General features: G+C 56.0%; 2 protein-coding genes across 2 annotated transcripts in view; one reads left to right on the top strand and one right to left on the bottom strand.

Moving 5' to 3' along the window:
- LOC119966901 (tau-tubulin kinase 1-like) overlaps window positions 1–9,747 on the top strand; it is a 57,647-nt gene extending 47,900 nt beyond the window's left edge. The window contains exon 6 of the mRNA XM_038798857.1: window positions 9,726–9,747. Coding sequence (XP_038654785.1) covers window positions 9,726–9,747 — 22 coding nt within the window. The remainder of the gene's footprint in view (window positions 1–9,725) is intronic.
- Window positions 9,748–9,875: 128 nt separating this feature from the next.
- Window positions 9,876–15,577, bottom strand: LOC119966900 (tau-tubulin kinase 1-like). The gene is made up of 3 exons (XM_038798856.1): window positions 15,424–15,577; window positions 12,432–12,579; window positions 9,876–10,066 (listed from the first exon to the last, which is right to left on the bottom strand). The coding sequence occupies exons 1-3, from the start codon at window positions 15,529–15,531 to the stop codon at window positions 9,876–9,878; spliced, it is 447 nt and encodes a 148-aa protein (XP_038654784.1). The 5' UTR covers window positions 15,532–15,577.
- Window positions 15,578–23,905: the final 8,328 nt, after the last annotated feature.

The following is a 23,905-nucleotide window of genomic DNA, read 5'->3' as shown; positions in this document are numbered from 1 at the left end:
GTCTGTCTGGAGAGAGATCGGGATCTGTCTGTCTGGAGAGAGATCGGGATCTGTCTGTCTGGAGAGAGATCGGGATCTGTCTGTCCTGGAGAGAGATCGGGATCTGTCTGTCTGGAGAGAGATCGGGATCTGTCTGTCTGGAGAGAGATCGGGATCTGTCTGTCTGGAGAGAGATCGGGATCTGTCTGTCTGGAGAGAGATCGGGATCTGTCTGTCTGGAGAGAGATCGGGATCTGTCTGTCTGGAGAGAGATCGGGATCTGTCTGTCTGGAGAGAGATCGGGATCTGTCTGTCTGGAGAGAGATCGGGATCTGATCTGTCTGGAGAGAGATCGGGATCTGTCTGTCTGGAGAGAGATCGGGATCTGTCTGTCTGGAGAGAGATCGGGATCTGTCTGTCTGGAGAGAGATCGGGATCTGTCTGTCTGGAGAGAGATCGGGATCTGTCTGTCTGGAGAGAGATCGGGATCTGTCTGTCTGGAGAGAGATCGGGATCTGTCTGTCTGGAGAGAGATCGGGATCTGTCTGTCTGGAGAGAGATCGGGATCTGTCTGTCTGGAGAGAGATCGGGATCTGTCTGGAGAGAGATCGGGATCTGTCGTCTGGAGAGAGATCGGGATCTGTCTGTCTGGAGAGAGATCGGGATCTGTCTGTCTGGAGAGAGATCGGGATCTGTCTGTCTGGAGAGAGATCGGGATCTGTCTGTCTGGAGAGAGATCGGGATCTGTCTGTCTGGAGAGAGATCGGGATCTGTCTGTCTGGAGAGAGATCGGGATCTGTCTGTCTGGAGAGAGATCGGGATCTGTCTGTCTGGAGAGAGATCGGGATCTGTCTGTCTGGAGAGAGATCGGGATCTGTCTGTCTGGAGAGAGATCGGGATCTGTCTGTCTGGAGAGAGATCGGGATCTGTCTGTCTGGAGAGAGATCGGGATCTGTCTGTCTGGAGAGAGATCGGGATCTGTCTGTCTGGAGAGAGATCGGGATCTGTCTGTCTGGAGAGAGATCGGGATCTGTCTGGAGAGAGATCGGGATCTGTCTGTCTGGAGAGAGATCGGGATCTGTCTGTCTGGAGAGAGATCGGGATCTGTCTGTCTGGAGAGAGATCGGGATCTGTCTGTCTGGAGAGAGATCGGGATCTGTCTGTCTGGAGAGAGATCGGGATCTGTCTGTCTGGAGAGAGATCGGGATCTGTCTGTCTGGAGAGAGATCGGGATCTGTCTGTCTGGAGAGAGATCGGGATCTGTCTGTCTGGAGAGAGATCGGGATCTGTCTGTCTGGAGAGAGATCGGGATCTGTCTGTCTGGAGAGAGATCGGGATCTGTCTGTCTGGAGAGAGATCGGGATCTGTCTGTCTGGAGAGAGATCGGGATCTGTCTGTCTGGAGAGAGATCGGGATCTGTCTGTCTGGAGAGAGATCGGGATCTGTCTGTCTGGAGAGAGATCGGGATCTGTCTGTCTGGAGAGAGATCGGGATCTGTCTGTCTGGAGAGAGATCGGGATCTGTCTGTCTGGAGAGAGATCGGGATCTGTCTGTCTGGAGAGAGATCGGGATCTGTCTGTCTGGAGAGAGATCGGGATCTGTCTGTCTGGAGAGAGATCGGGATCTGTCTGTCTGGAGAGAGATCGGGATCTGTCTGTCTGGAGAGAGATCGGGATCTGTCTGTCTGGAGAGAGATCGGGATCTGTCTGTCTGGAGAGAGATCGGGATCTGTCTGTCTGGAGAGAGATCGGATCTGTCTGGAGAGAGATCGGATCTGTCTGTCTGGAGAGAGATCGGGATCTGTCTGTCTGGAGAGAGATCGGGATCTGTCTGTCTGGAGAGAGATCGGGATCTGTCTGTCTGGAGAGAGATCGGGATCTGTCTGTCTGGAGAGAGATCGGGATCTGTCTGTCTGGAGAGAGATCGGGATCTGTCTGGAGAGAGATCGGGATCTGTCTGTCTGGAGAGAGATCGGGATCTGTCTGTCTGGAGAGAGATCGGGATCTGTCTGTCTGGAGAGAGATCGGGATCTGTCTGTCTGGAGAGAGATCGGGATCTGTCTGTCTGGAGAGAGATCGGGATCTGTCTGTCTGGAGAGAGATCGGGATCTGTCTGTCTGGAGAGAGATCGGGATCTGTCTGTCTGGAGAGAGATCGGGATCTGTCTGTCTGGAGAGAGATCGGGATCTGTCTGTCTGGAGAGAGATCGGGATCTGTCTGTCTGGAGAGAGATCGGGATCTGTCTGTCTGGAGAGAGATCGGGATCTGTCTGTCTGGAGAGAGATCGGGATCTGTCTGTCTGGAGAGAGATCGGGATCTGTCTGTCTGGAGAGAGATCGGGATCTGTCGTCTGGAGAGAGATCGGGATCTGTCTGTCTGGAGAGAGATCGGGATCTGTCTGTCTGGAGAGAGATCGGGATCTGTCTGTCTGGAGAGAGATCGGGATCTGTCTGTCTGGAGAGAGATCGGGATCTGTCTGTCTGGAGAGAGATCGGGATCTGTCTGTCTGGAGAGAGATCGGGATCTGTCTGTCTGGAGAGAGATCGGGATCTGTCTGTCTGGAGAGAGATCGGGATCTGTCTGGAGAGAGATCGGATCTGTCTGGAGAGAGATCGGGATCTGTCTGTCTGGAGAGAGATCGGGATCTGTCTGTCTGGAGAGAGATCGGGATCTGTCTGTCTGGAGAGAGATCGGGATCTGTCTGTCTGGAGAGAGATCGGGATCTGTCTGTCTGGAGAGAGATCGGGATCTGTCTGTCTGGAGAGAGATCGGGATCTGTCTGGAGAGAGATCGGGATCTGTCTGTCTGGAGAGAGATCGGGATCTGTCTGTCTGGAGAGAGATCGGGATCTGTCTGTCTGGAGAGAGATCGGGATCTGTCTGTCTGGAGAGAGATCGGGATCTGTCTGTCTGGAGAGAGATCGGGATCTGTCTGTCTGGAGAGAGATCGGGATCTGTCTGTCTGGAGAGAGATCGGGATCTGTCTGGAGAGATCGGATCTGTCTGGAGGGAGATCGGGATCTGTCTGTCTGGAGAGAGATCGGGATCTGTCTGTCTGGAGAGAGATCGGGATCTGTCTGTCTGGAGAGAGATCGGGATCTGTCTGTCTGGAGAGAGATCGGGATCTGTCTGTCTGGAGAGAGATCGGGATCTGTCTGTCTGGAGAGAGATCGGGATCTGTCTGTCTGGAGAGAGATCGGGATCTGTCTGTCTGGAGAGAGATCGGGATCTGTCTGTCTGGAGAGAGATCGGGATCTGTCTGTCTGGAGAGAGATCGGGATCTGTCTGTCTGGAGAGAGATCGGGATCTGTCTGTCTGGAGAGAGATCGGGATCTGTCTGTCTGGAGAGAGATCGGGATCTGTCTGTCTGGAGAGAGATCGGGATCTGTCTGTCTGGAGAGAGATCGGGATCTGTCTGTCTGGAGAGAGATCGGGATCTGTCTGGAGAGAGATCGGGATCTGTCTGTCTGGAGAGAGATCGGGATTCTGTCTGGAGAGAGATCGGGATCTGTCTGTCTGGAGAGAGATCGGGATCTGTCTGTCTGGAGAGAGATCGGGATCTGTCTGTCTGGAGAGAGATCGGGATCTGTCTGTCTGGAGAGAGATCGGGATCTGTCTGTCTGGAGAGAGATCGGGATCTGTCTGGAGGGAGATCGGGATCTGTCTGTCTGGAGAGAGATCGGGATCTGTCTGTCTGGAGAGAGATCGGGATCTGTCTGTCTGGAGAGAGATCGGGATCTGTCTGTCTGGAGAGAGATCGGGATCTGTCTGTCTGGAGAGAGATCGGGATCTGTCTGTCTGGAGAGAGATCGGGATCTGTCTGTCGGAGAGAGATCGGGATCTGTCTGTCTGGAGAGAGATCGGGATCTGTCTGTCTGGAGAGAGATCGGGATCTGTCTGTCTGGAGAGAGATCGGGATCTGTCTGTCTGGAGAGAGATCGGGATCTGTCTGTCTGGAGAGAGATCGGGATCTGTCTGGCTGGAGAGAGATCGGGATCTGTCTGTCTGGAGAGAGATCGGGATCTGTCTGTCTGGAGAGGAGATCGGGATCTGTCTGTCTGGAGAGAGAATCGGGATCTGTCTGTCTGGAGAGAGGATCGGGATTGTCTGTCTGGAGAGAGATCGGGATCTGTCTGTAGGAGAGATGCGGGATCTGTCTGTCTGGAGAGAGATCGGGATCTGTCTGTCTGGAGAGAGACTCGGGATCTGTCTGTCTGGAGAGAGATCGGGATCTGTCTGTCTGGAGAGAGAGTCGGGATCTGTCTGTCTGGAGAGAGGACGGGATCTGTCTGTCTGGAGAGAGATCGGGATCTGTCTGTCTGGAGAGAGATCGGGATCTGTCTGTCTGGAGAGAGATCGGGATCTGTCTGTCTGGAGAGAGATCGGGATCTGTCTGTCTGGAGAGAGATCGGGATCTGTCTGTCTGGAGAGAGATCGGGATCTGTCTGTCTGGAGAGAGATCGGGATCTGTCTGTCTGGAGAGAGATCGGGATCTGTCTGTCTGGAGAGAGATCGGGATCTGTCTGTCTGGAGAGAGATCGGGATCTGTCTGTCTGGAGAGAGATCGGGATCTGTCTGTCTGGAGAGAGATCGGGATCTGTCTGGAGAGAGATCGGGATCTGTCTGGAGAGAGATCGGGATCTGTCTGGAGAGAGATCGGGATCTGTCTGTCTGGAGAGAGATCGGGATCTGTCTGGAGAGAGATCGGGATCTGTCTGGAGAGAGATCGGGATCTGTCTGTCTGGAGAGAGATCGGGATCTGTCTGTCTGGAGAGAGATCGGGATCTGTCTGGAGAGAGATCGGGATCTGTCTGTCTGGAGAGAGATCGGGATCTGTCTGTCTGGAGAGAGATCGGGATCTGTCTGTCTGGAGAGAGATCGGGATCTGTCTGTCTGGAGAGAGATCGGGATCTGTCTGTCTGGAGAGAGATCGGGATCTGTCTGTCTGGAGAGAGATCGGGATCTGTCTGGAGAGAGATCGGGATCTGTCTGTCTGGAGAGAGATCGGGATCTGTCTGGAGAGAGATCGGGATCTGTCTGTCTGGAGAGAGATCGGGATCTGTCTGGAGAGAGATCGGGATCTGTCTGTCTGGAGAGAGATCGGGATCTGTCTGTCTGGAGAGAGATCGGGATCTGTCTGGAGAGAGATCGGGATCTGTCTGTCTGGAGAGAGATCGGGATCTGTCAGTCTGGAGAGAGATCGGGATCTGTCTGGAGAGAGATCGGGATCTGTCTGTCTGGAGAGAGATCGGGATCTGTCAGTCTGGAGAGAGATCGGGATCTGTCTGGAGAGAGATCGGGATCTGTCTGTCTGGAGAGAGATCGGGATCTGCCTGTCTGGAGAGAGATCGGGATCTGTCTGGAGAGAGATCGGGATCTGTCTGTCTGGAGAGAGATCGGGATCTGTCTGTCTGGAGAGAGATCGGGATCTGTCTGTCTGGAGAGAGATCAGGATCTGTCTGTCTGGAGAGAGATCGGGATCTGTCTGTCTGGAGAGAGATCGGGATCTGTCTGTCTGGAGAGAGATCGGGATCTGTCTGGAGAGAGATCGGGATCTGTCTGTCTGGAGAGAGATCGGGATCTGTCTGTCTGGAGAGAGATCGGGATCTGTCTGGAGAGAGAGATCGGGATCTGTCTCTGGAGAGAGATCGGGATCTGTCTGTCTGGAGAGAGATCGGGATCTGTCTGGAGAGAGATCGGGATCTGTCTGTCTGGAGAGAGATCGGGATCTGTCTGTCTGGAGAGAGATCGGGATCTGTCTGTCTGGAGAGAGATCGGGATCTGTCTGTCTGGAGAGAGATCGGGATCTGTCTGTCTGGAGAGAGATCGGGATCTGTCTGTCTGGAGAGAGATCGGGATCTGTCTGTCTGGAGAGAGATCGGGATCTGTCTGGAGAGAGATCGGGATCTGTCTGTCTGGAGAGAGATCGGGATCTGTCTGTCTGGAGAGAGATCGGGATCTGTCTGGAGAGAGATCGGGATCTGTCTGGAGAGAGATCGGGATCTGTCTGTCTGGAGAGAGATCGGGATCTGTCTGTCTGGAGAGAGATCGGGATCTGTCTGTCTGGAGAGAGATCGGGATCTGTCTGTCTGGAGAGAGATCGGGATCTGTCTGTCTGGAGAGAGATCGGGATCTGTCTGTCTGGAGAGAGATCGGGATCTGTCTGTCTGGAGAGAGATCGGGATCTGTCTGTCTGGAGAGAGATCGGGATCTGTCTGTCTGGAGAGAGATCGGGATCTGTCTGTCTGGAGAGAGATCGGGATCTGTCTGTCTGGAGAGAGATCGGGATCTGTCTGTCTGGAGAGAGATCGGGATCTGTCTGGAGAGAGATCGGGATCTGTCTGGAGAGAGATCGGGATCTGTCTGTCTGGAGAGAGATCGGGATCTGTCTGTCTGGAGAGAGATCGGGATCTGTCTGTCTGGAGAGAGATCGGGATCTGTCTGGCTGGAGAGAGATCGGGATCTGTCTGTCTGGAGAGAGATCGGGATCTGTCTGTCTGGAGAGAGATCGGGATCTGTCTGTCTGGAGAGAGATCGGGATCTGTCTGTCTGGAGAGAGATCGGGATCTGTCTGTCTGGAGAGAGATCGGGATCTGTCTGTCTGGAGAGAGATCGGGATCTGTCTGTCTGGAGAGAGATCGGGATCTGTCTGTCTGGAGAGAGATCGGGATCTGTCTGTCTGGAGAGAGATCGGGATCTGTCTGTCTGGAGAGAGATCGGGATCTGTCTGTCTGGAGAGAGATCGGGATCTGTCTGTCTGGAGAGAGATCGGGATCTGTCTGTCTGGAGAGAGATCGGGATCTGTCTGTCTGGAGAGAGATCGGGATCTGTCTGGAGAGAGATCGGGATCTGTCTGGAGAGAGATCGGGATCTGTCTGGAGAGAGATCGGGATCTGTCTGTCTGGAGAGAGATCGGGATCTGTCTGTCTGGAGAGAGATCGGGATCTGTCTGTCTGGAGAGAGATCGGGATCTGTCTGGAGAGAGATCGGGATCTGTCTGTCTGGAGAGAGATCGGGATCTGTCTGTCTGGAGAGAGATCGGGATCTGTCTGGAGAGAGATCGGGATCTGTCTGTCTGGAGAGAGATCGGGATCTGTCTGTCTGGAGAGAGATCGGGATCTGTCTGGAGAGAGATCGGGATCTGTCTGTCTGGAGAGAGATCGGGATCTGTCTGTCTGGAGAGAGATCGGGATCTGTCTGTCTGGAGAGAGATCGGGATCTGTCTGTCTGGAGAGAGATCGGGATCTGTCTGTCTGGAGAGAGATCGGGATCTGTCTGTCTGGAGAGAGATCGGGATCTGTCTGTCTGGAGAGAGATCGGGATCTGTCTGTCTGGAGAGAGATCGGGATCTGTCTGTCTGGAGAGAGATCGGGATCTGTCTGTCTGGAGAGAGATCGGGATCTGTCTGTCTGGAGAGAGATCGGGATCTGTCTGGAGAGAGATCGGGATCTGTCTGTCTGGAGAGAGATCGGGATCTGTCTGTCTGGAGAGAGATCGGGATCTGTCTGTCTGGAGAGAGATCGGGATCTGTCTGTCTGGAGAGAGATCGGGATCTGTCTGTCTGGAGAGAGATCGGGATCTGTCTGTCTGGAGAGAGATCGGGATCTGTCTGTCTGGAGAGAGATCGGGATCTGTCTGTCTGGAGAGAGATCGGGATCTGTCTGTCTGGAGAGAGATCGGGATCTGTCTGTCTGGAGAGAGATCGGGATCTGTCTGGAGAGAGATCGGGATCTATCTGGAGAGAGATCGGGATCTGTCTGTCTGGAGAGAGATCGGGATCTGTCTGTCTGGAGAGAGATCGGGATCTGTCTGTCTGGAGAGAGATCGGGATCTGTCTGTCTGGAGTGAGATCGGGATCTGTCTGTCTGGAGAGAGATCGGGATCTGTCTGTCTGGAGAGAGATCGGGATCTGTCTGTCTGGAGAGAGATCGGGATCTGTCTGTCTGGAGAGAGATCGGGATCTGTCTGTCTGGAGAGAGATCGGGATCTGTCTGTCTGGAGAGAGATCGGGATCTGTCTGGAGAGAGATCAGGATCTGTCTGGAGAGAGATCGGGATCTGTCTGGAGAGAGATCGGGATCTGTCTGGAGAGAGATCGGGATCTGTCTGGAGAGAGATCTGGATCTGTCTGGAGAGAGATCGGGATCTGTCTGGAGAGAGATCGGGATCTGTCTGGAGAGAGATCGGGATCTGTCTGGAGAGAGATCGGGATCTGTCTGTCTGGAGAGAGATCGGGATCTGTCTGGAGAGAGATCGGGATCTGTCTGGAGAGAGATCGGGATCTGTCTGTCTGGAGAGAGATCGGGATCTGTCTGTCTGGAGAGAGATCGCGATCTGTCTGTCTGGAGAGAGATCGGGATCTGTCTGTCTGGAGAGAGATCGGGATCTGTCTGTCTGGAGAGAGATCGGGATCTGTCTGTCTGGAGAGAGATCGGGATCTGTCTGTCTGGAGAGAGATCGGGATCTGTCTGGAGAGAGATCGGGATCTGTCTGTCTGGAGAGAGATCGGGATCTGTCTGGAGAGAGATCGGGATCTGTCTGGAGAGAGATCGGGATCTGTCTGGAGAGAGATCGGGATCTGTCTGGAGGGAGATCGGGATCTGTCTGGAGGGAGATCGGGATCTGTCTGTCTGGAGAGAGATCGGGATCTGTCTGTCTGGAGAGAGATCGGGATCTGTCTGTCTGGAGAGAGATCGGGATCTGTCTGGAGAGAGATCGGGATCTGTCTGTCTGGAGAGAGATCGGGATCTGTCTGGAGAGAGATCGGGATCTGTCTGTCTGGAGAGAGATCGGGATCTGTCTGTCTGGAGAGAGATCGGGATCTGTCTGGAGAGAGATCGGGATCTGTCTGGAGAGAGATCGGGATCTGTCTGGAGAGAGATCGGGATCTGTCTGTCTGGAGAGAGATCGGGATCTGTCTGGAGAGAGATCGGGATCTGTCTGGAGAGAGATCGGGATCTGTCTGTCTGGAGAGAGATCGGGATCTGTCTGTCTGGAGAGAGATCGGGATCTGTCTGTCTGGAGAGAGATCGGGATCTGTCTGGAGAGAGATCGGGATCTGTCTGGAGAGAGATCGGGATCTTTCTGGAGAGAGATCGGGATCTTCCTGGAGAGAGATTAGGATCTGTCTGGAGAGAGATCGGGATCTGTCTGGAGAGAGATCGGGATCTGTCTGGAGAGAGATCGGGATCTGTCTGTCTGGAGAGAGATCGGGATCTGTCTGTCTGGAGAGAGATCGGGATCTGTCTGGAGAGAGATCGGGATCTGTCTGGAGAGAGATCGGGATCTGTCTGGAGAGAGATCGGGATCTTTCTGGAGAGAGATCGGGATCTGTCTGGAGAGAGATCGGGATCTTCCTGGAGAGAGATCGGGATCTGTCTGGAGAGAGATCGGGATCTTCCTGGAGAGAGATCGGGATCTGTCTGGAGAGAGATTAGGATCTGTCTGGAGACTCAACTCTATTTTCTACTTGCGACCCATTTTTTTCCTCATATTAATCTCTATCTCCTTTTTCATCCACGGACCTCTGGATTTGTTTGTCCTTAATTCTCTGTCAGGGAACATACCCTGGCTGTGCCCGGATCATTTCTCTTTTCAGTTATTTTCATTGTTCAGCTACAGTTTTTGCCAGCCAACCTTTCGGCTCTTCCCCAGTTTATTTTTCTTACTGCCCCTCTATTTCCACGATCTGTAGCTTGGCTCTTCGGTCTGTTGTGTGGAACTTTATTATGTGCATTCTGAATGTCTAGGTATACCACATCAACAACATAACCCTCATCAACCCTCTCTGCTACCTTATCAAAACCGTCCATCGGGGCCTGTCGGTGCGTTATATAGTCCAGCCATATATGGTGGTATAAAGTACATCCATTTAAGTGTTGAGTGAATGAAGATGGAGATTATGGTGGGAGGAATGGCCAGGATAAGTAGGGATAATAGTTTGATTGGGGACGAGGATGTCCATGAGCTGGAGCAGACTGTCCACATTCAGAAAATAACTCCAACCAGCAGTTTACCTGAAGTTGCATCACCACATAGTTAAACTTTTCATTCCTCCCACAGCCAATGAATCTGCACACGTGATCCTTCCCTGAACAACCAACAGAATAAAAACACCAATTACTGTAATGTACGGCCTGGTAGAGAAAAGGGCCGGTGGAGCGGGGGAGGAAAGCAGTCACTGTTCAAGTTAATATATTCCCCACAGACATGTGCGCACAGCAACGTGGAGTCTTGCGCACAGGGTTGAACACGGACTCGCACGCACATACATATACACACACGTGGCAGGGCACGGGAACAGGAACACGCCAACACACAGTTAGGCACACGGGCACAAGGGGTGCACACATGGGCACGGACGCGAGCACACAGACGGACGGACAGACGCGCGCGCGCACAGGACAGACACGCGCGCGCACAGGACAGACGCGCGCACAGGACAGACGCGCGCGCGCACAGAAGGACAGACGCGCGCACATAGACGCGCACGCAGCCAGACGCGTGCCCACAGACAGACGCGTGCCCACAGACAGACGCGCACCCACAGGACAGACGCGCGCCCACAGGACAGACGCGCGCACAGAAGGACAGACGCGCACACACAGACGCGCACGCAGACAGACGCGCGCGCAGACAGACGCGCGCAGACAGACGCGTGCCCGCAGACAGACCGCGCGCACGCAGACAGACGGCGCGCACGCAGACAGACGCGCCGCGCGCAGGCAGACGCGTGCCCGCAGACAGAAACGTGCGCGCAGAGAGACGCGCGCGCGCCCACACAGAAGTACGCGCGCGCAGACAGACGCGCGCGTGCAGACAGACACCTTGACGCGCGGGCAGACGCCCTTGACGCGCGCCCGCAGACGGACCGCGCGCCCGCAGACGGACCGCGCGCCCACAGACGGACCGCGCGCCCACAGACGGACCGCGCGCCCACAGACGGACCCCGCGCCCACAGACGGACCCCGCGCCCACAGACGGACCGCGCGCCCACAGACGGACCCCGCGCCCACAGACGGACCCCGCGCCCACAGACGGACCGCGCGCCCACAGACGGACCGCGCGCACACAGACGGACCGCGCGCCCACAGACGGACCGCGCGCACACAGACGGACCGCGCGCACACAGACAGACGCGCGCGCACACAGACAGACGCGCGCGCACACAGACAGACGCGCGCGCACACAGACAGACGCGCGCGCACACAGACAGACGCGCGCGCACACAGACAGACGCGCGCGCACACAGACAGACGCGCGCGCACACAGACAGAGACAGACGCACACAGACAGAGACAGACGCACACAGAAAGACGCACACAGACAGACGCGTGCGCGCACACAGACAGAGACAGACGCACACAGACAGACGCACACAGACAGACGCACACAGACAGACGCGTGCGCGCACACAGACAGAGACAGACGCACACAGACAGACGCACACAGACAGACGCGTGCGCGCACACAGACAGAGACAGACGCACACAGACAGAGACAGACGCACACAGAAAGACGCACACAGACAGATGCGTGTGCGCACACAGACAGAGACAGACGCACACAGACAGACGCACACAGACAGACGCACACAGACAGACGCACACAGACAGACGCACACAGACAGACGCACACAGACAGACGCACACAGACAGACGCGTGCGCGCACACAGACAGAGACAGACGCACACAGACAGAGACAGACGCACACACACAGACGCGTGCGCGCACACAGACAGACGCGTGCGCGCACACAGACAGACGCGTGCGCGCACACAGACAGAGACAGACGCACACAGACAGACGCACACAGACAGACGCGTGCGCGCACACAGACAGACGCACACAGACAGACGCACACAGACAGACGCACACAGACAGACGCACACAGACAGACGCACACAGACAGAGACAGACAGAGACAGACAGAGACAGACAGAGACAGACAGAGACAGACAGAGACAGACGCACGCGCGCACACAGACAGAGGCAGACAGACAGAGACAGACAGACGCACACAGACAGACGCACACAGACAGACGCACACAGACAGACGCACACAGACAGACGCACACAGACAGACGCACACAGACAGACGCACACAGACAGACGCACACAGACAGAGACAGACGCACACAGACAGACGCACACAGACAGACGCACACAGACAGACGCACACAGACAGACGCACACAGACAGAGACAGACAGAGACAGACAGAGACAGACAGAGACAGACAGAGACAGACAGAGACAGGCAGAGACAGAGCAGAGACAGGACAGAGACAGGCAGAGACAGGCAGAGACAGGCAGAGACAGAGACAGACAGAGACAGACAGAGACAGACAGAGACAGACAGAGACAGACAGAGACAGACAGAGACAGACGCACGCGCGCACACAGACAGAGACAGACAGACAGAGACAGACACACACAGAAGGACAATCTTCCCTACCTTGGAGCTTCTTCAGAACTGCCACCTCCATTTTCAGCACCTGTTTCGGTTGTTGGGCAGATTCCACCTTCAGTGCAACACTTTCCCGGATTAACAAATCTGTTGCCTCGTATATCTCGCCAAATCCTCCTCCACCAATCTTCTTCAGCTGGAATATTGACACAGTGCAATGGTCTAAATGTGACACAAATATCAGACTAGAGTTGATGATACGGGATGTACATGGGGGCTGTGGGAGGAGGTCAAATGGGTGCAGAGCGTCAGTGAGGCTAGGAGTCGAAAGGGGCGGCACAGCAGCACCATTGCCTCACACCAGGGTCCCAGGTTCGATTCCCGGCTTGGGTCACTGTCTGTGCGGAGTCTGCACGTTCTCCCCGTGTCTGCGTGGGTTTCCTCCGGGTGCTCCGGTTTCCTCCCACAAGTCCCGAAAGACGTGCTGTTAGGTGTATACGGACATTCTGAATTCTCCCTCTGTGACCCGAACAGGCGCCGGAATGTGGCGACTAGGGGCTTTTCACAGTAACTTCATTGCAGTGTTAATGTAAGCCGACTTGTGACATTAAAATAAAAATTATAAAAAAGGACAGGGAGAGGGTACAGAGGAAGGGGAGAGTGTTGGGTTGCGAGGGTGGTATGGGGGAGGGGGGGATTGCATAGGGTGAGGAGGGGGTTATGGGGCAGTGGTCGGGGGGCACAGTATAGGGTTGGGAGAGGGGTACATGGCAGGGCGAGGAGACAGTGTAGGGAGCAGAGGAGGGTAGAGGGACAGGGCAGGGGTGATCGTAGGGTAGGGAGGGGACTGTGTAGGGCTGAGAGGGTGGTATAGGGGGAGGGGACTGTGTAGGGCTGAGAGGGTGGTATAGGGGGAGGGGACTGTGTAAGATAGAGAGGGGAGAGCGTAGGATAGGGAAGGGACAGGGGGCAGTGTGAGGTAGGGAGAGGGGAGAGTGTAGGGTAAGGAAGGGACAGGGGGCAGTGTGAGGTAGGGAGAGGGGGAGAGTGTGGGATAGGGAAGGGACAGGGGGCAGTGTGAGGTAGGGAGGGGGGAAGAGTGTAGGATAGGGAAGGGACAGGGGGCAGTGTGAGGTAGGGAGGGGGGAGACTGTAGGATAGGGAAGGGACAGGGGACAGTGTGAGGTAGGGAGAGGGGAGAGTGTAGGGTAGGGAAGGGACAGGGGGCAGTGTGAGGTAGGGAGAGGGGAGAGTGTAGGATAGGGAAGGGACAGGGGGCAGTGTGAGGTAGGGAGGGGGGAGAGTGTAGGGTAGGGAAGGGACAGGGGGCAGTGTGAGGTAGGGAGAGGGGAGAGTGTAGGGTAGGAAAGGACAGGGGGCAGTGTGAGGTAGGGAGAGGGGAGAGTGTAGGGTAAGGAAGGGACAGGGGGCAGTGTGAGGTAGGGAGAGGGGAGAGTGTGGGATAGGGAAGGGACAGGGGGCAGTGTGAGGTAGGGAGGAGGGAGAGTGTAGGATAGGGAAGGGACAGGGGGCAGTGTGAGGTAGGGAGGGGGGAGACTGTAGGATAGGGAAGGGACAGGGGACAGTGTGAGGTAGGGAGAGGGGAGAGTGTAGGGTAGGGAAGGGACAGGGGGCAGTGTGAGGTAGGGAGAGGGGAGAGTGTAGGATAGGGAAGGGACAGGGGGCAGTGTGAGGTAGGGAGGGGGGGAGAGTGTAGGGTAGGGAAGGGACAGGGGGCAGTGTGAGGTAGGGAGAGGGGAGAGTGTAGGGTAGGAAAAGGACAGGGGGCAGTGTGAGGTAGGGAGAGGGGAGAGTGTGGGATAGGGAAGGGTCAGGGGGCAGTGTGAGGTAGGGAGAGGGGAGAGTGTAGGGTAGGGAAGGGACAGGGGGCAGTGTGAGGTAGGGAGAGGGGAGAGTGTAAGGTAGGGAAGGGACAGGGGGTAGTGTGAGGTAGGGAGAGGGGAGAGTGTAGGGTAGGGAAGGGACAGGGGGCAGTGTGAGGTAGGGAGAGGGGAGAGTGTAGGGTAGGGAAGGGACAGGGGGCAGTGAGAGGTAGGGAGAGGGGAGAGTGTAGGGTAGGGAAGGGACAGGGGGCAGTGCGAGGTAGGGAGGGGGGAGAGTGTAGGATAGAGAAGGGACAGGGGGCAGTGTGAGGTAGGGAGGGGGGGAGAGTGTAGGATAGGGAAGGGACAGGGGGCAGTGTGAGGTAGGGAGAGGGGAGAGTGGGGTAGGGAAGGGACAGGGGGCAGTGTGAGGTAGGGAGAGGGGAGAGTGTAGGGTAGGGAAGGGACAGGGGGCAGTGTGAGGTAGGGAGAGGGGAGAGTGTAGGGTAGGGAAGGGACAGGGGGCAGTGTGAGGTAGGGAGAGGGGAGAGTGTAGGGTAGGGAAGGGACAGGGGGCAGTGTGAGGTAGGGAGAGGGGAGAGTGTAGGGTAGGGAAGGGACAGGGGGCAGTGTGAGGTAGGGAGAGGGGAGAGTGTAGGGTAGGGAAGGGACAGGGGGCAGTGTGAGGTAGGGAGAGGGGAGACTGTAGGATAGGGAAGGGACAGGGGGCAGTGTGAGGTAGGGAGAGGGGAGAGTGTAGGGTAGGGAAGGGACAGGGGGCAGTGTGAGGTAGGGAGAGGGGAGAGTGTAGGGTAGGGAAGGGACAGGGGGCAGTGTGAGGTAGGGAGAGGGGAGAGTGTAGGATAGGGAAGGGACAGGGGTCAGTGTGAGGTAGGGAGAGGGGAGAGTGTAGGGTAGGGAAGGGACAGGGGGCAGTGTGAGGTAGGGAGGGGGGGGAGACTGTAGGATAGGGAAGGGACAGGGGGCAGTGTGGGGTAGGGAGGGGGGAGAGTGTAGGATAGGGAAGGGACAGGGGGCAGTGTGAGGTAGGGAGGGGGGAGAATGTGGGATAGGGAAGGGACAGGGGGCAGTGTGAGGTAGGGAGAGGGGAGAGTGTAGGGTAGGGAAGGGACAGGGGGCAGTGTGAGGTAGGGAGAGGGATACAGTGGGCGGGGAGAATGTAGGGCGTGGAGGAGGGTAAAGCTAGTATCACTCACCACTTTCCAGCGATCTTTCACAACAAAAGCCACAGGCAAGATGTCGACCTGCTCTCCGCCCCCACTCATGTTTGCCTCTTCCTGTGCAGGGGCTGCTAGGCACTGCATTGGAGAGGCAGCCAGAACTCATATAGACTGTATTCAAGTTGCTCCATTTACCTACAAACGGCAAAACAGACACAATTCTTTATATCAGCAGCCTGCCAGTGACACCAACATTTCTGGAGTTCACAGAAAGCTATAAAATTCTAACAGGATTGGACGGGGTAGATGCAGGGAGGATGTTCCCGATGCTGGATATGCCCAGAACCAGGGGGCACAGTCTGAAGATACGGGGTAGACCATTTTGGACAGAGATGAGGAGAACTTTCTTCACCCAGAGAGTGGTCGGCCTGTGGGATTCATTACACTAGGATGTAGTGGAGAACAAAACAGTGTATGTTTTGAAGAAGCAGTTAGATATAGCACTGAGGGTGAAGGGGATCAAAGGAGCATTGTGGTTAGCACAATCGCTTCACAGCTCCAGGGTCCCAGGTTCGATTCCGGCTTGGGTCACTGTCTGTGCGGAGTCTGCACATCCTCCCTGTGTGTGCGTGGGTTTCCTCCGGGTGCTCCGGTTTCCTCCCACAGTCCAAAGTTGTGCAGGTTAGGTTGATTGGCCATGATAAATTGCCCTTAGTGTCCAAAATTGCCCTTAGTGTTGGGTGGGGTTACTGGGTTATGGGGATAGGGTGGAGGTGTTAACCTTGGGTACGGTGCTCTATCCAGGAGCCGGTGCAGACTCGATGGGCCGAATGGCCACCTTCTGCACTGTAAATTCTATGATCTATGATATGGGGGAAAGCGGGATCAGGTTATTCAGTTGGATGATCATATTAATGGCAGAGCAGGCTCGAAGGGCTGAATGGCCTCCTCGTGCTCCTACTTTCTATGTTTCAGCTGCACCCCACATCCCCCGCAGCCAGACCCCCCCTCACTACTCAGGAGCAAGCCTCCCCCCAGCCCCCAAACCACCTCTCTTTGGAGCCGGACGGCACCCCCCACCACCCTCAGAACCAGACTCCACACCCCTGCCGGAGCCTGACAAACAAGCCCCCCACCCCAACCCCCGGTGCCAACGTCAGCAGTCGCCGAGCCAGCTGCCACTCTCTCCCCTATAACCGTTCCACTCCCCCAGAGCCAGCTGCCACTCTCTCCCCTATAACCGTTCCACTCCCCCAGAGCCAGCTGCCACTCTCACCCCTATAACCGTTCCACTCCCCCAGAGCCAGCTGCCACTCTCTCCCCTATAACCGTCCCACTCCCCCAGAGCCAGCTGCCACTCTCTCCCCTATAACCGTTCCACTCCCCCAGAGCCAGCTGCCACTCTCTCCCCTATAACCGTTCCACTCCCCCAGAGCCAGCTGCCACTCTCTCCCCTATAACCGTTCCACTCCCCCAGAGCCAGCTGCCACTCTCTCCCCTATAACCGTTCCACTCCCCCAGAGCCAGCTGCCACTCTCACCCCTATAACCGTTCCACTCCCCCAGAGCCAGCTGCCACTCTCTCCCCTATAACCGTTCCACTCCCCCAGATCCAGCTGCCACTCACACCCCTATAACCGTTCCACTCCCCCAGAGCCAGCTGCCACTCTCACCCCTATAACCGTTCCACTTCCCCAGAGCCAGCTGCCACTCTCTCCCCTATAACCGTTCCACTCCCCCAGAGCCAGCTGCCACTCTCGCCCCTATAACCGTTCCACTCCCCCAGATCCAGCTGCCACTCACACCCCTATAACCGTTCCACTCCCCCAGAGCCAGCTGCCACTCTCACCCCTATAACCGTTCCACTCCCCCAGAGCCAGCTGCCACTCTCACCCCTATAACCGTTCCACTTCCCCAGAGCCAGCTGCCACTCTCACCCCTATAACCGTTCCACTCCCCCAGATCCAGCTGCCACTCTCTCCCCTATAACCGTTCCACTCCCCCAGAGCCAGCTGCCACTCTCTCCCCTATAACCGTTCCACTCCCCCAGAGCCAGCTGCCACTCTCTCCCCTATAACCGTTCCACTCCCCCAGAGCCAGCTGCCACTCTCTCCCCTATAACCGTTCCACTCCCCCAGAGCCAGCTGCCACTCTCTCCCCTATAACCGTTCCACTCCCCCAGAGCCAGCTGCCACTCTCTCCCCTATAACCGTTCCACTCCCCCAGAGCCAGCTGCCACTCTCTCCCCTATAACCGTTCCACTCCCCCAGAGCCAGCTGCCACTCTCACCCCTATAACCGTTCCACTTCCCCAGAGCCAGCTGCACTTCACCCAGCCGCCCCCCCCCCCCCATCCCCACCCCGGTGCAGTCCTCCAGCAAGTCCCTCCTGGTGTAGGGGACAGTATTGAATATCCCTCCTGGTGTAGGGGACAGTATTGAATATCCCTCCTGGTGTAGGGGACAGTATTGAATATCCCTCCTGGTGTAGGGGACAGTATTGAATATCCATCCTGGTGTAGGGGGACAGTATTGAATATCCATCCTGGTGTAGGGGGACAGTATTGAATATCCCTCCTGGTGTAGGGGACAGTATTGAATATCCATCCTGGTGTAGGGGGACAGTATTGAATATCCATCCTGGTGTAGGGGACAGTATTGAATATCCCTCCTGGTGTACGGGGACAGTATTGAATATCCATCCTGGTGTAGGGGACAGTATTGAATATCCCTCCTGGTGTAGGGGACAGTATTGAATATCTATCCTGGTGTAGGGGACAGTATTGAATATCCCTCCTGGTGTAGGGGACAGTATTGAATATCCATCCTGGTGTAGGGGACAGTATTGAATATCCATCCTGGTGTAGGGGACAGTATTGAATATCCATCCTGGTGTAGGGGACAGTATTGAATATCCCTCCTGGTGTAGGGGGACAGTATTGAATATCTATCCTGGTGTAGGGGACAGTATTGAATATCCCTCCTGGTGTAGGGGACAGTATTGAATATCTATCCTGGTGTAGGGGACAGTATTGAATATCTATCCTGGTGTAGGGGACAGTATTGAATATCTATCCTGGTGTAGGGGACAGTATTGAATATCACTCCGGGGCGGAAGGCGGGGCGGAAGGCGGGGCGGAAGGCGGGGCGGAAGGCGGGGCGGAAGGCGGGGCGGAAGGCGGGGCGGAGGGCGGGGCGGAGGGCGGGGCGGAGGGCGGGGCGGAAGGCGGGGCGGAGGGCGGGGCGGAAGGAGGGGCGGAAGGCGGGGCGGAAGGCGGGGCGGAGGGCGGGGCGGAGGGCGGGGCGGAGGGCGGGGCGGAAGGCGGGGCGGAAGGCGGGGCGGAAGGCGGGGCGGAAGGCGGGGCGGAGGGCGGGGCGGAGGGCGGGGCGGAGGGCGGGGCGGAAGGCGGGGCGGAAGGCGGGGCGGAAGGCGGGGCGGAAGGCGGGGCGGAAGGCCGGGCGGAAGGCCGGGCGGAAGGCCGGGCGGAAGGCCGGGCGGAAGGCCGGGCGGAAGGCCGGGCGGAAGGCGGAGCGGAAGGCCGGGCGGAAGGCGGGGCGGAAGGCGGGGCGGAAGGCGGGGCGGAAGGCGGGGCGGATGGCAGAGCGGAAGGCGGGGCGGGGCGGATGGTGGTAGAAAGCCTAGTGGAGGAAAGGGGGCAGGTGCACAGGAGGTACACAGAAGCCCAGGAAGAAGGGATGGCAAAGGAACGGCAGAGGTTGCAGATGGAATTCGGGCTGTTATCTACGGGTAAGGCAGTAGAGCAGTTGAGAAGAGCGAGGGGGCGATATTCAAGTATGGAGAGAAGGCGAGCAGGATGTTAGCGCACCAGTTGAGGAAGCAGGAGGCGGCGAGGGAGATTGGGAAAGTGAAGGATACTGGTGGGAATATGGTCCTGGACCCGGCGGGGGGTGAACGTGGTGTTTAAGGACTTCTATAGCAAGCTGGACAGGCCGGAACCCCAGCTGGGGTGGAGGGGATGAGGCGGTTTTTGGAAAGGGTGGAGTAATTGAAGGTAGACGAGGAGCTGATGGAGGGTTTGGAGAGGGGTTTGGGAGGGGGGGGAGGGGGGGGGGTTTGCGCACAGGGTCACGCTTTATGCGGATGTCCTACTTCTGTACATATCGGACCCGCTGGGGGGATTCTGGGGATATGAGAGGAATTTGGCCAGTTTTCGGGGTATAAATTGAATATGGGTAAGAGTGAGGTCTTTGCGATCCAGGGGAAGGGGGCAGGAGGAGAGATTGGGTGAGATGATGATGGTGTATTTGGGTATCCAGTGGCACAGGGGGTGGGAGCAGCTGCATAAACTGAAAACAGTGTTGGCTGGTAGAACAGATGAGGAGGACTGTGGGAGGTGGAACGTGCTCCTAGCGGGGCGGGTACAGACAGTTAAAAGGACCGTCCTCCCGAGGTTTTTGTTTGTTTTTCAGAGCCTTCCAATTTTTATCCCCAAGGCCTTCTTTAAAAAGGTGAATGCAGTGATCTCGGGATTTGTTTGGGCGGGTAAAAGCCGTCGGGTGAAGAAGGTGCTGCTGGAGCGGGGGCGTGAGGGGGAGGGGGGGAGGCGTGAGGGGGGAGGGGGGAGGCGTGAGGGGGAGGTGGTGGGGGAGGGGGAGGCGGGCTCTTGTGAATTTTAGCAATTATTATTGGGCGGCAAATATAACGATGGTCAGGAAGTGGATAGTGGGGGAGGGGTCAGTGGGGGAGGGGTCGGTGTGGGAGTGGGTGGAGGCAGCATCATGTAAAGACACGTGTTTAGGGGCATTGTTAACGGTACCTCTGCCATTCTCGCCGGCTCAGTACTCCACAAGCCCGGTAGTAATGGCAGCCCCAAGGATGTGGGGACAGTGGCAGAGCACCTGAGGCTGGAGGGGGCGTCGGGGTGGCACCGATATGGGATAACCACCGGTTTGCTCGGGGAGGGGGGGCTGGATGGAGGATTTTGGAGGTGGCAGCGGGCAGGGATCGAGAGATTTGGGAATCCCTTTATTGATGAGAATTTCCCGAGCTTGGAGGAGGAGTTTGTGTTGCCAGGTGGGAATAGGTAAGAGATATTGTGCGGAGGCAGGTTTCGACATTCCCACACCTGCCACCTTGGGGGCTGCAGGATAAAGTGGTGTCGAGAACAGGAGTAGGAAAGGGGAAGGTTTCAGAGAGGGAGGGAGCCCCGATAGGGGAGGTGAAGAGAAAGTGGGAAGAGGAGCTGGGAGGGGAGTTGGAGGCTGGGTTATGGGACGAAGCCCTGAGGAGAGTCAATGCATCCTCGTCACGCGCCAGGCTCAGCCTGACCCAGTTCAAGGTGGTCCACAGGGCCTGGATGAGCAGGTTCTTTGAGGGGGTGGAGGATAGGTGTGGGTTCTGTGCGCAGGGCCTTGCGAACCATGTCCATATGTTTTGTGCATGTCCGAGGCTGAGGGGTTTGCTGACGCACGTCACAGTGAGGGTGGGGCCAAGTTGACCTTTGATGTGTTTGGGGGGGGGGGGGGCAGAGAGGCCGATGTGCTGGCCTTTGCCTCCCTGGTGGCCCGGAGACAGATCTTACTGGGATGGGGGGGGACTCGGAGCCCCTGAAGTTGGGGGTGTGGGTTAGCAACATGGCGGGGTTTGTCAGACTCGGAAATTGGCCTGGAGGGGATCGCTGCAGGGCTTTGCTCGGAGGTGGCAGCCATTCACAAACTTCATCGAGAAAAATTAAGCTGTCAGCGGGGGGGGGCATTGGGGGGAGGGGTAAGGGCAGGAGAACCATCGGAGGGGCGGCTGGGGAAGGTGGCACTGTTTGTGTAAGCTGTGTTGGCTGGGTCTGTGCTGGGGGGGGGGGGGGGGGGGGGGTTGTTGGCTATATTACTGCGTTTTTGTTCTTGTTGAAATTTGATGTTTAAAATTGTTAAAATTATAAAAGCCTCAATAAAATATTTTTTTTTTTAAATACAGGAGGGAGATAGAGAACCGTGAGGTTATGCAGCAACAACAATCTCTCCAATTGGATAAGTAACTGGCTATCACATAGAAGGCAAAGAGTGGTGGTGGATGGAAAATGTTCAGACTGGAGACCAGTTACCAGCGGTGTACCACAGGGATCAGTGCTGGGTCCAGTTACCAGCGGTGTACCACAGGGATCAGTGCTGGGCCCAGTTACCAGCGGGGTACCACAGGGATCAGTGCTGGGTCCAGTTACCAGCGGTGTACCACAGGGATCAGTGCTGGGTCCAGGTACCAGCGGTGTACCACAGGGATCAGTGCTGGGTCCAGGTACCAGCGGCGTACCACAGGGATCAGTGCTGGGTCCAGTTACCAGCGGTGTACCACAGGGATCAGTGCTGGGTCCAGTTACCAGCGGTGTACCACAGGGATCAGTGCTGGGTCCAGTTACCAGCGGGGTACCACAGGGATCAGTGCTGGGTCCAGTTACCAGCGGTGTACCACAGGGATCAGTGCTGGGTCCAGTTACCAGCGGTGTACCACAGGGATCAGTGCTGGGCCCAGTTACCAGCGGTGTACCACAGGGATCAGTGCTGGGTACCAGCGGTGTATCACAGGGATCAGTGCTGGGTACCAGCGGTGTATCACAGGGATCAGTGCTGGGCCCAGTTACCAGCGGTGTACCACAGGGATCAGTGCTGGGTCCAGTTACCAGCGGTGTATCACAGGGATCAGTGCTGGGCCCAGTTACCAGCGGTGTACCACAGGGATCAGTGCTGGGTCCAGGTACCAGCGGGGTACCACAGGGATCAGTGCTGGGTCCAGTTCCCAGCGGGGTACCACAGGGATCAGTGCTGGGCCCAGTTACCAGCGGTGTGCCACAGGGATCAGTGCTGGGTCCTCTACTACTTGTGATTTTTATCAATGACTTAGAGGAGGGGGCTGAAGGGTGGGTCAGTAAATTTGCTGATGGCACCAAGATTGGTGGAGTAGTGGATGAGGTGGGGGGCTGTTATAGGCTACAAAGGGACATTGATAGGATGCAGAGCTGGGCCGAAAAATGGCAGATGGAGTTTAACCCTGATAAGTGCGAGGTGATTCATTTTGATAGAAAAAATTTGAATGCGGATTACAGGGTCAACGGCAGGGTTCTGAGGAATGTGGAGGAACAGAGAGATCTTGGGGTTCATGTCCACAGGTCTCTGAAGGTTGCCACTCAAGTGGATAGAGTCGTGAAGAAGGCTTATAGTGTGTTAGCGTTTATTAACAGGGGGCTTGAGTTTAAGAGCCGCGGGGTTATGCTGCAACTGTACATGACCCTGGTGAGATCGCATTTGGAGTATTGTGCGCAGTTCTGGTCACCTCACTATAGGAAGGATGTGGAAGCATTGGAAAGGGTGCAAAGGAGATTTACCAGGATGCTGCCTGGTTTGCAGGATAGGTCTTATGAGGAAAGGTTGAGAGAGCTAGAGCTTTTCTCTTTGGAGCGGAAGAGGATGAGAGGCAATTTAATAGAGGTTTATAAGATGATGAGGGGGTAGATAGAGTGGACGTTCAGAGACTATTTGCTCGGGTGGATGTAGCTGTTACAAGGGGGCATAACTATAAGGTTCAGGGTGGGAGATATAGGAGGGATGTCCGAGGTAGGTTCTTTACTCAGAGACTGGTTCGGGGCTGTTTAGCACAGGGCTAAATTGCTGGCTTTGAAAGCAGACCAGCAGCACGGTTCGATTCCTGTACCAGCCTCCCCGAACAGGTGCCGGAATGTGGCGACTAGGGGCTTTTCACAGTAACTTCATTTTAAGCCTACTCGTGACAATAAGCAATTTTCATTTTCATTTCATTTCGTTAGGGTGTGGAATGGACTGCCTGCTGTGATAGTGGAGTCGGACACTTTAGGAACTTTTAAGCGGTTATAGGATAGGCACATGGAGCACACCAGAATGACAGGGATAGTTTGATCTTGGTTTCGGATAATGCTCGGCACAACATCGAGGGCCGAACGGCCTGTTATGTGCTGTACTGTTCTATGTTCAATGTTCAATGTTCTCCCTCAATGCCAGCAAAACTAAAGGGCTGGTCATCGACTTCAGGAAGCAAAGTACTGTACACACCCCTGTCAGCATCAACGGGGCCGAGGTGGAGATGGTTAGCAGTTTCAAATTCCTAGGGGTGCACATCACCAAAAATCTGTCCTGGTCCACTCACGTCGACGCTATCACCAAGAAAGCACAACAGCGCCTATACTTCCTCAGGAAACTAAGGAAATTCGGCATGTCCACATTAACCCTTACCAACTTTTACAGATGCACTATAGAGAGCATCCTATCAGGCTGCATCACAGCCTGGTATGGCAACTGCTCGGCCCAGGACCGCAAGGAACTTCAGAGAGTCGTGAATATCGCCCAGTCCATCACACAAACCTGCCTCCCATACATGGACTCCATCTACACCTCCCGCTGCCTGGGGAAAACGGGCAGCATAATCAACATATCTCCTGCCCCAATGATAATACTAAATTTTTCAGACCGGAGGTAATCAGCAGTCAAACACCAGATAACTTCAAAGAACCTTTTATTTACCGCGGGGCTGCAGCACAAG

This window comes from Scyliorhinus canicula, chromosome 6, assembly GCF_902713615.1.
Source record: "Scyliorhinus canicula chromosome 6, sScyCan1.1, whole genome shotgun sequence".
Lineage (NCBI taxonomy): Eukaryota > Metazoa > Chordata > Chondrichthyes > Carcharhiniformes > Scyliorhinidae > Scyliorhinus > Scyliorhinus canicula.
This window is presented reverse-complemented; position numbering and strand designations above follow the sequence as displayed.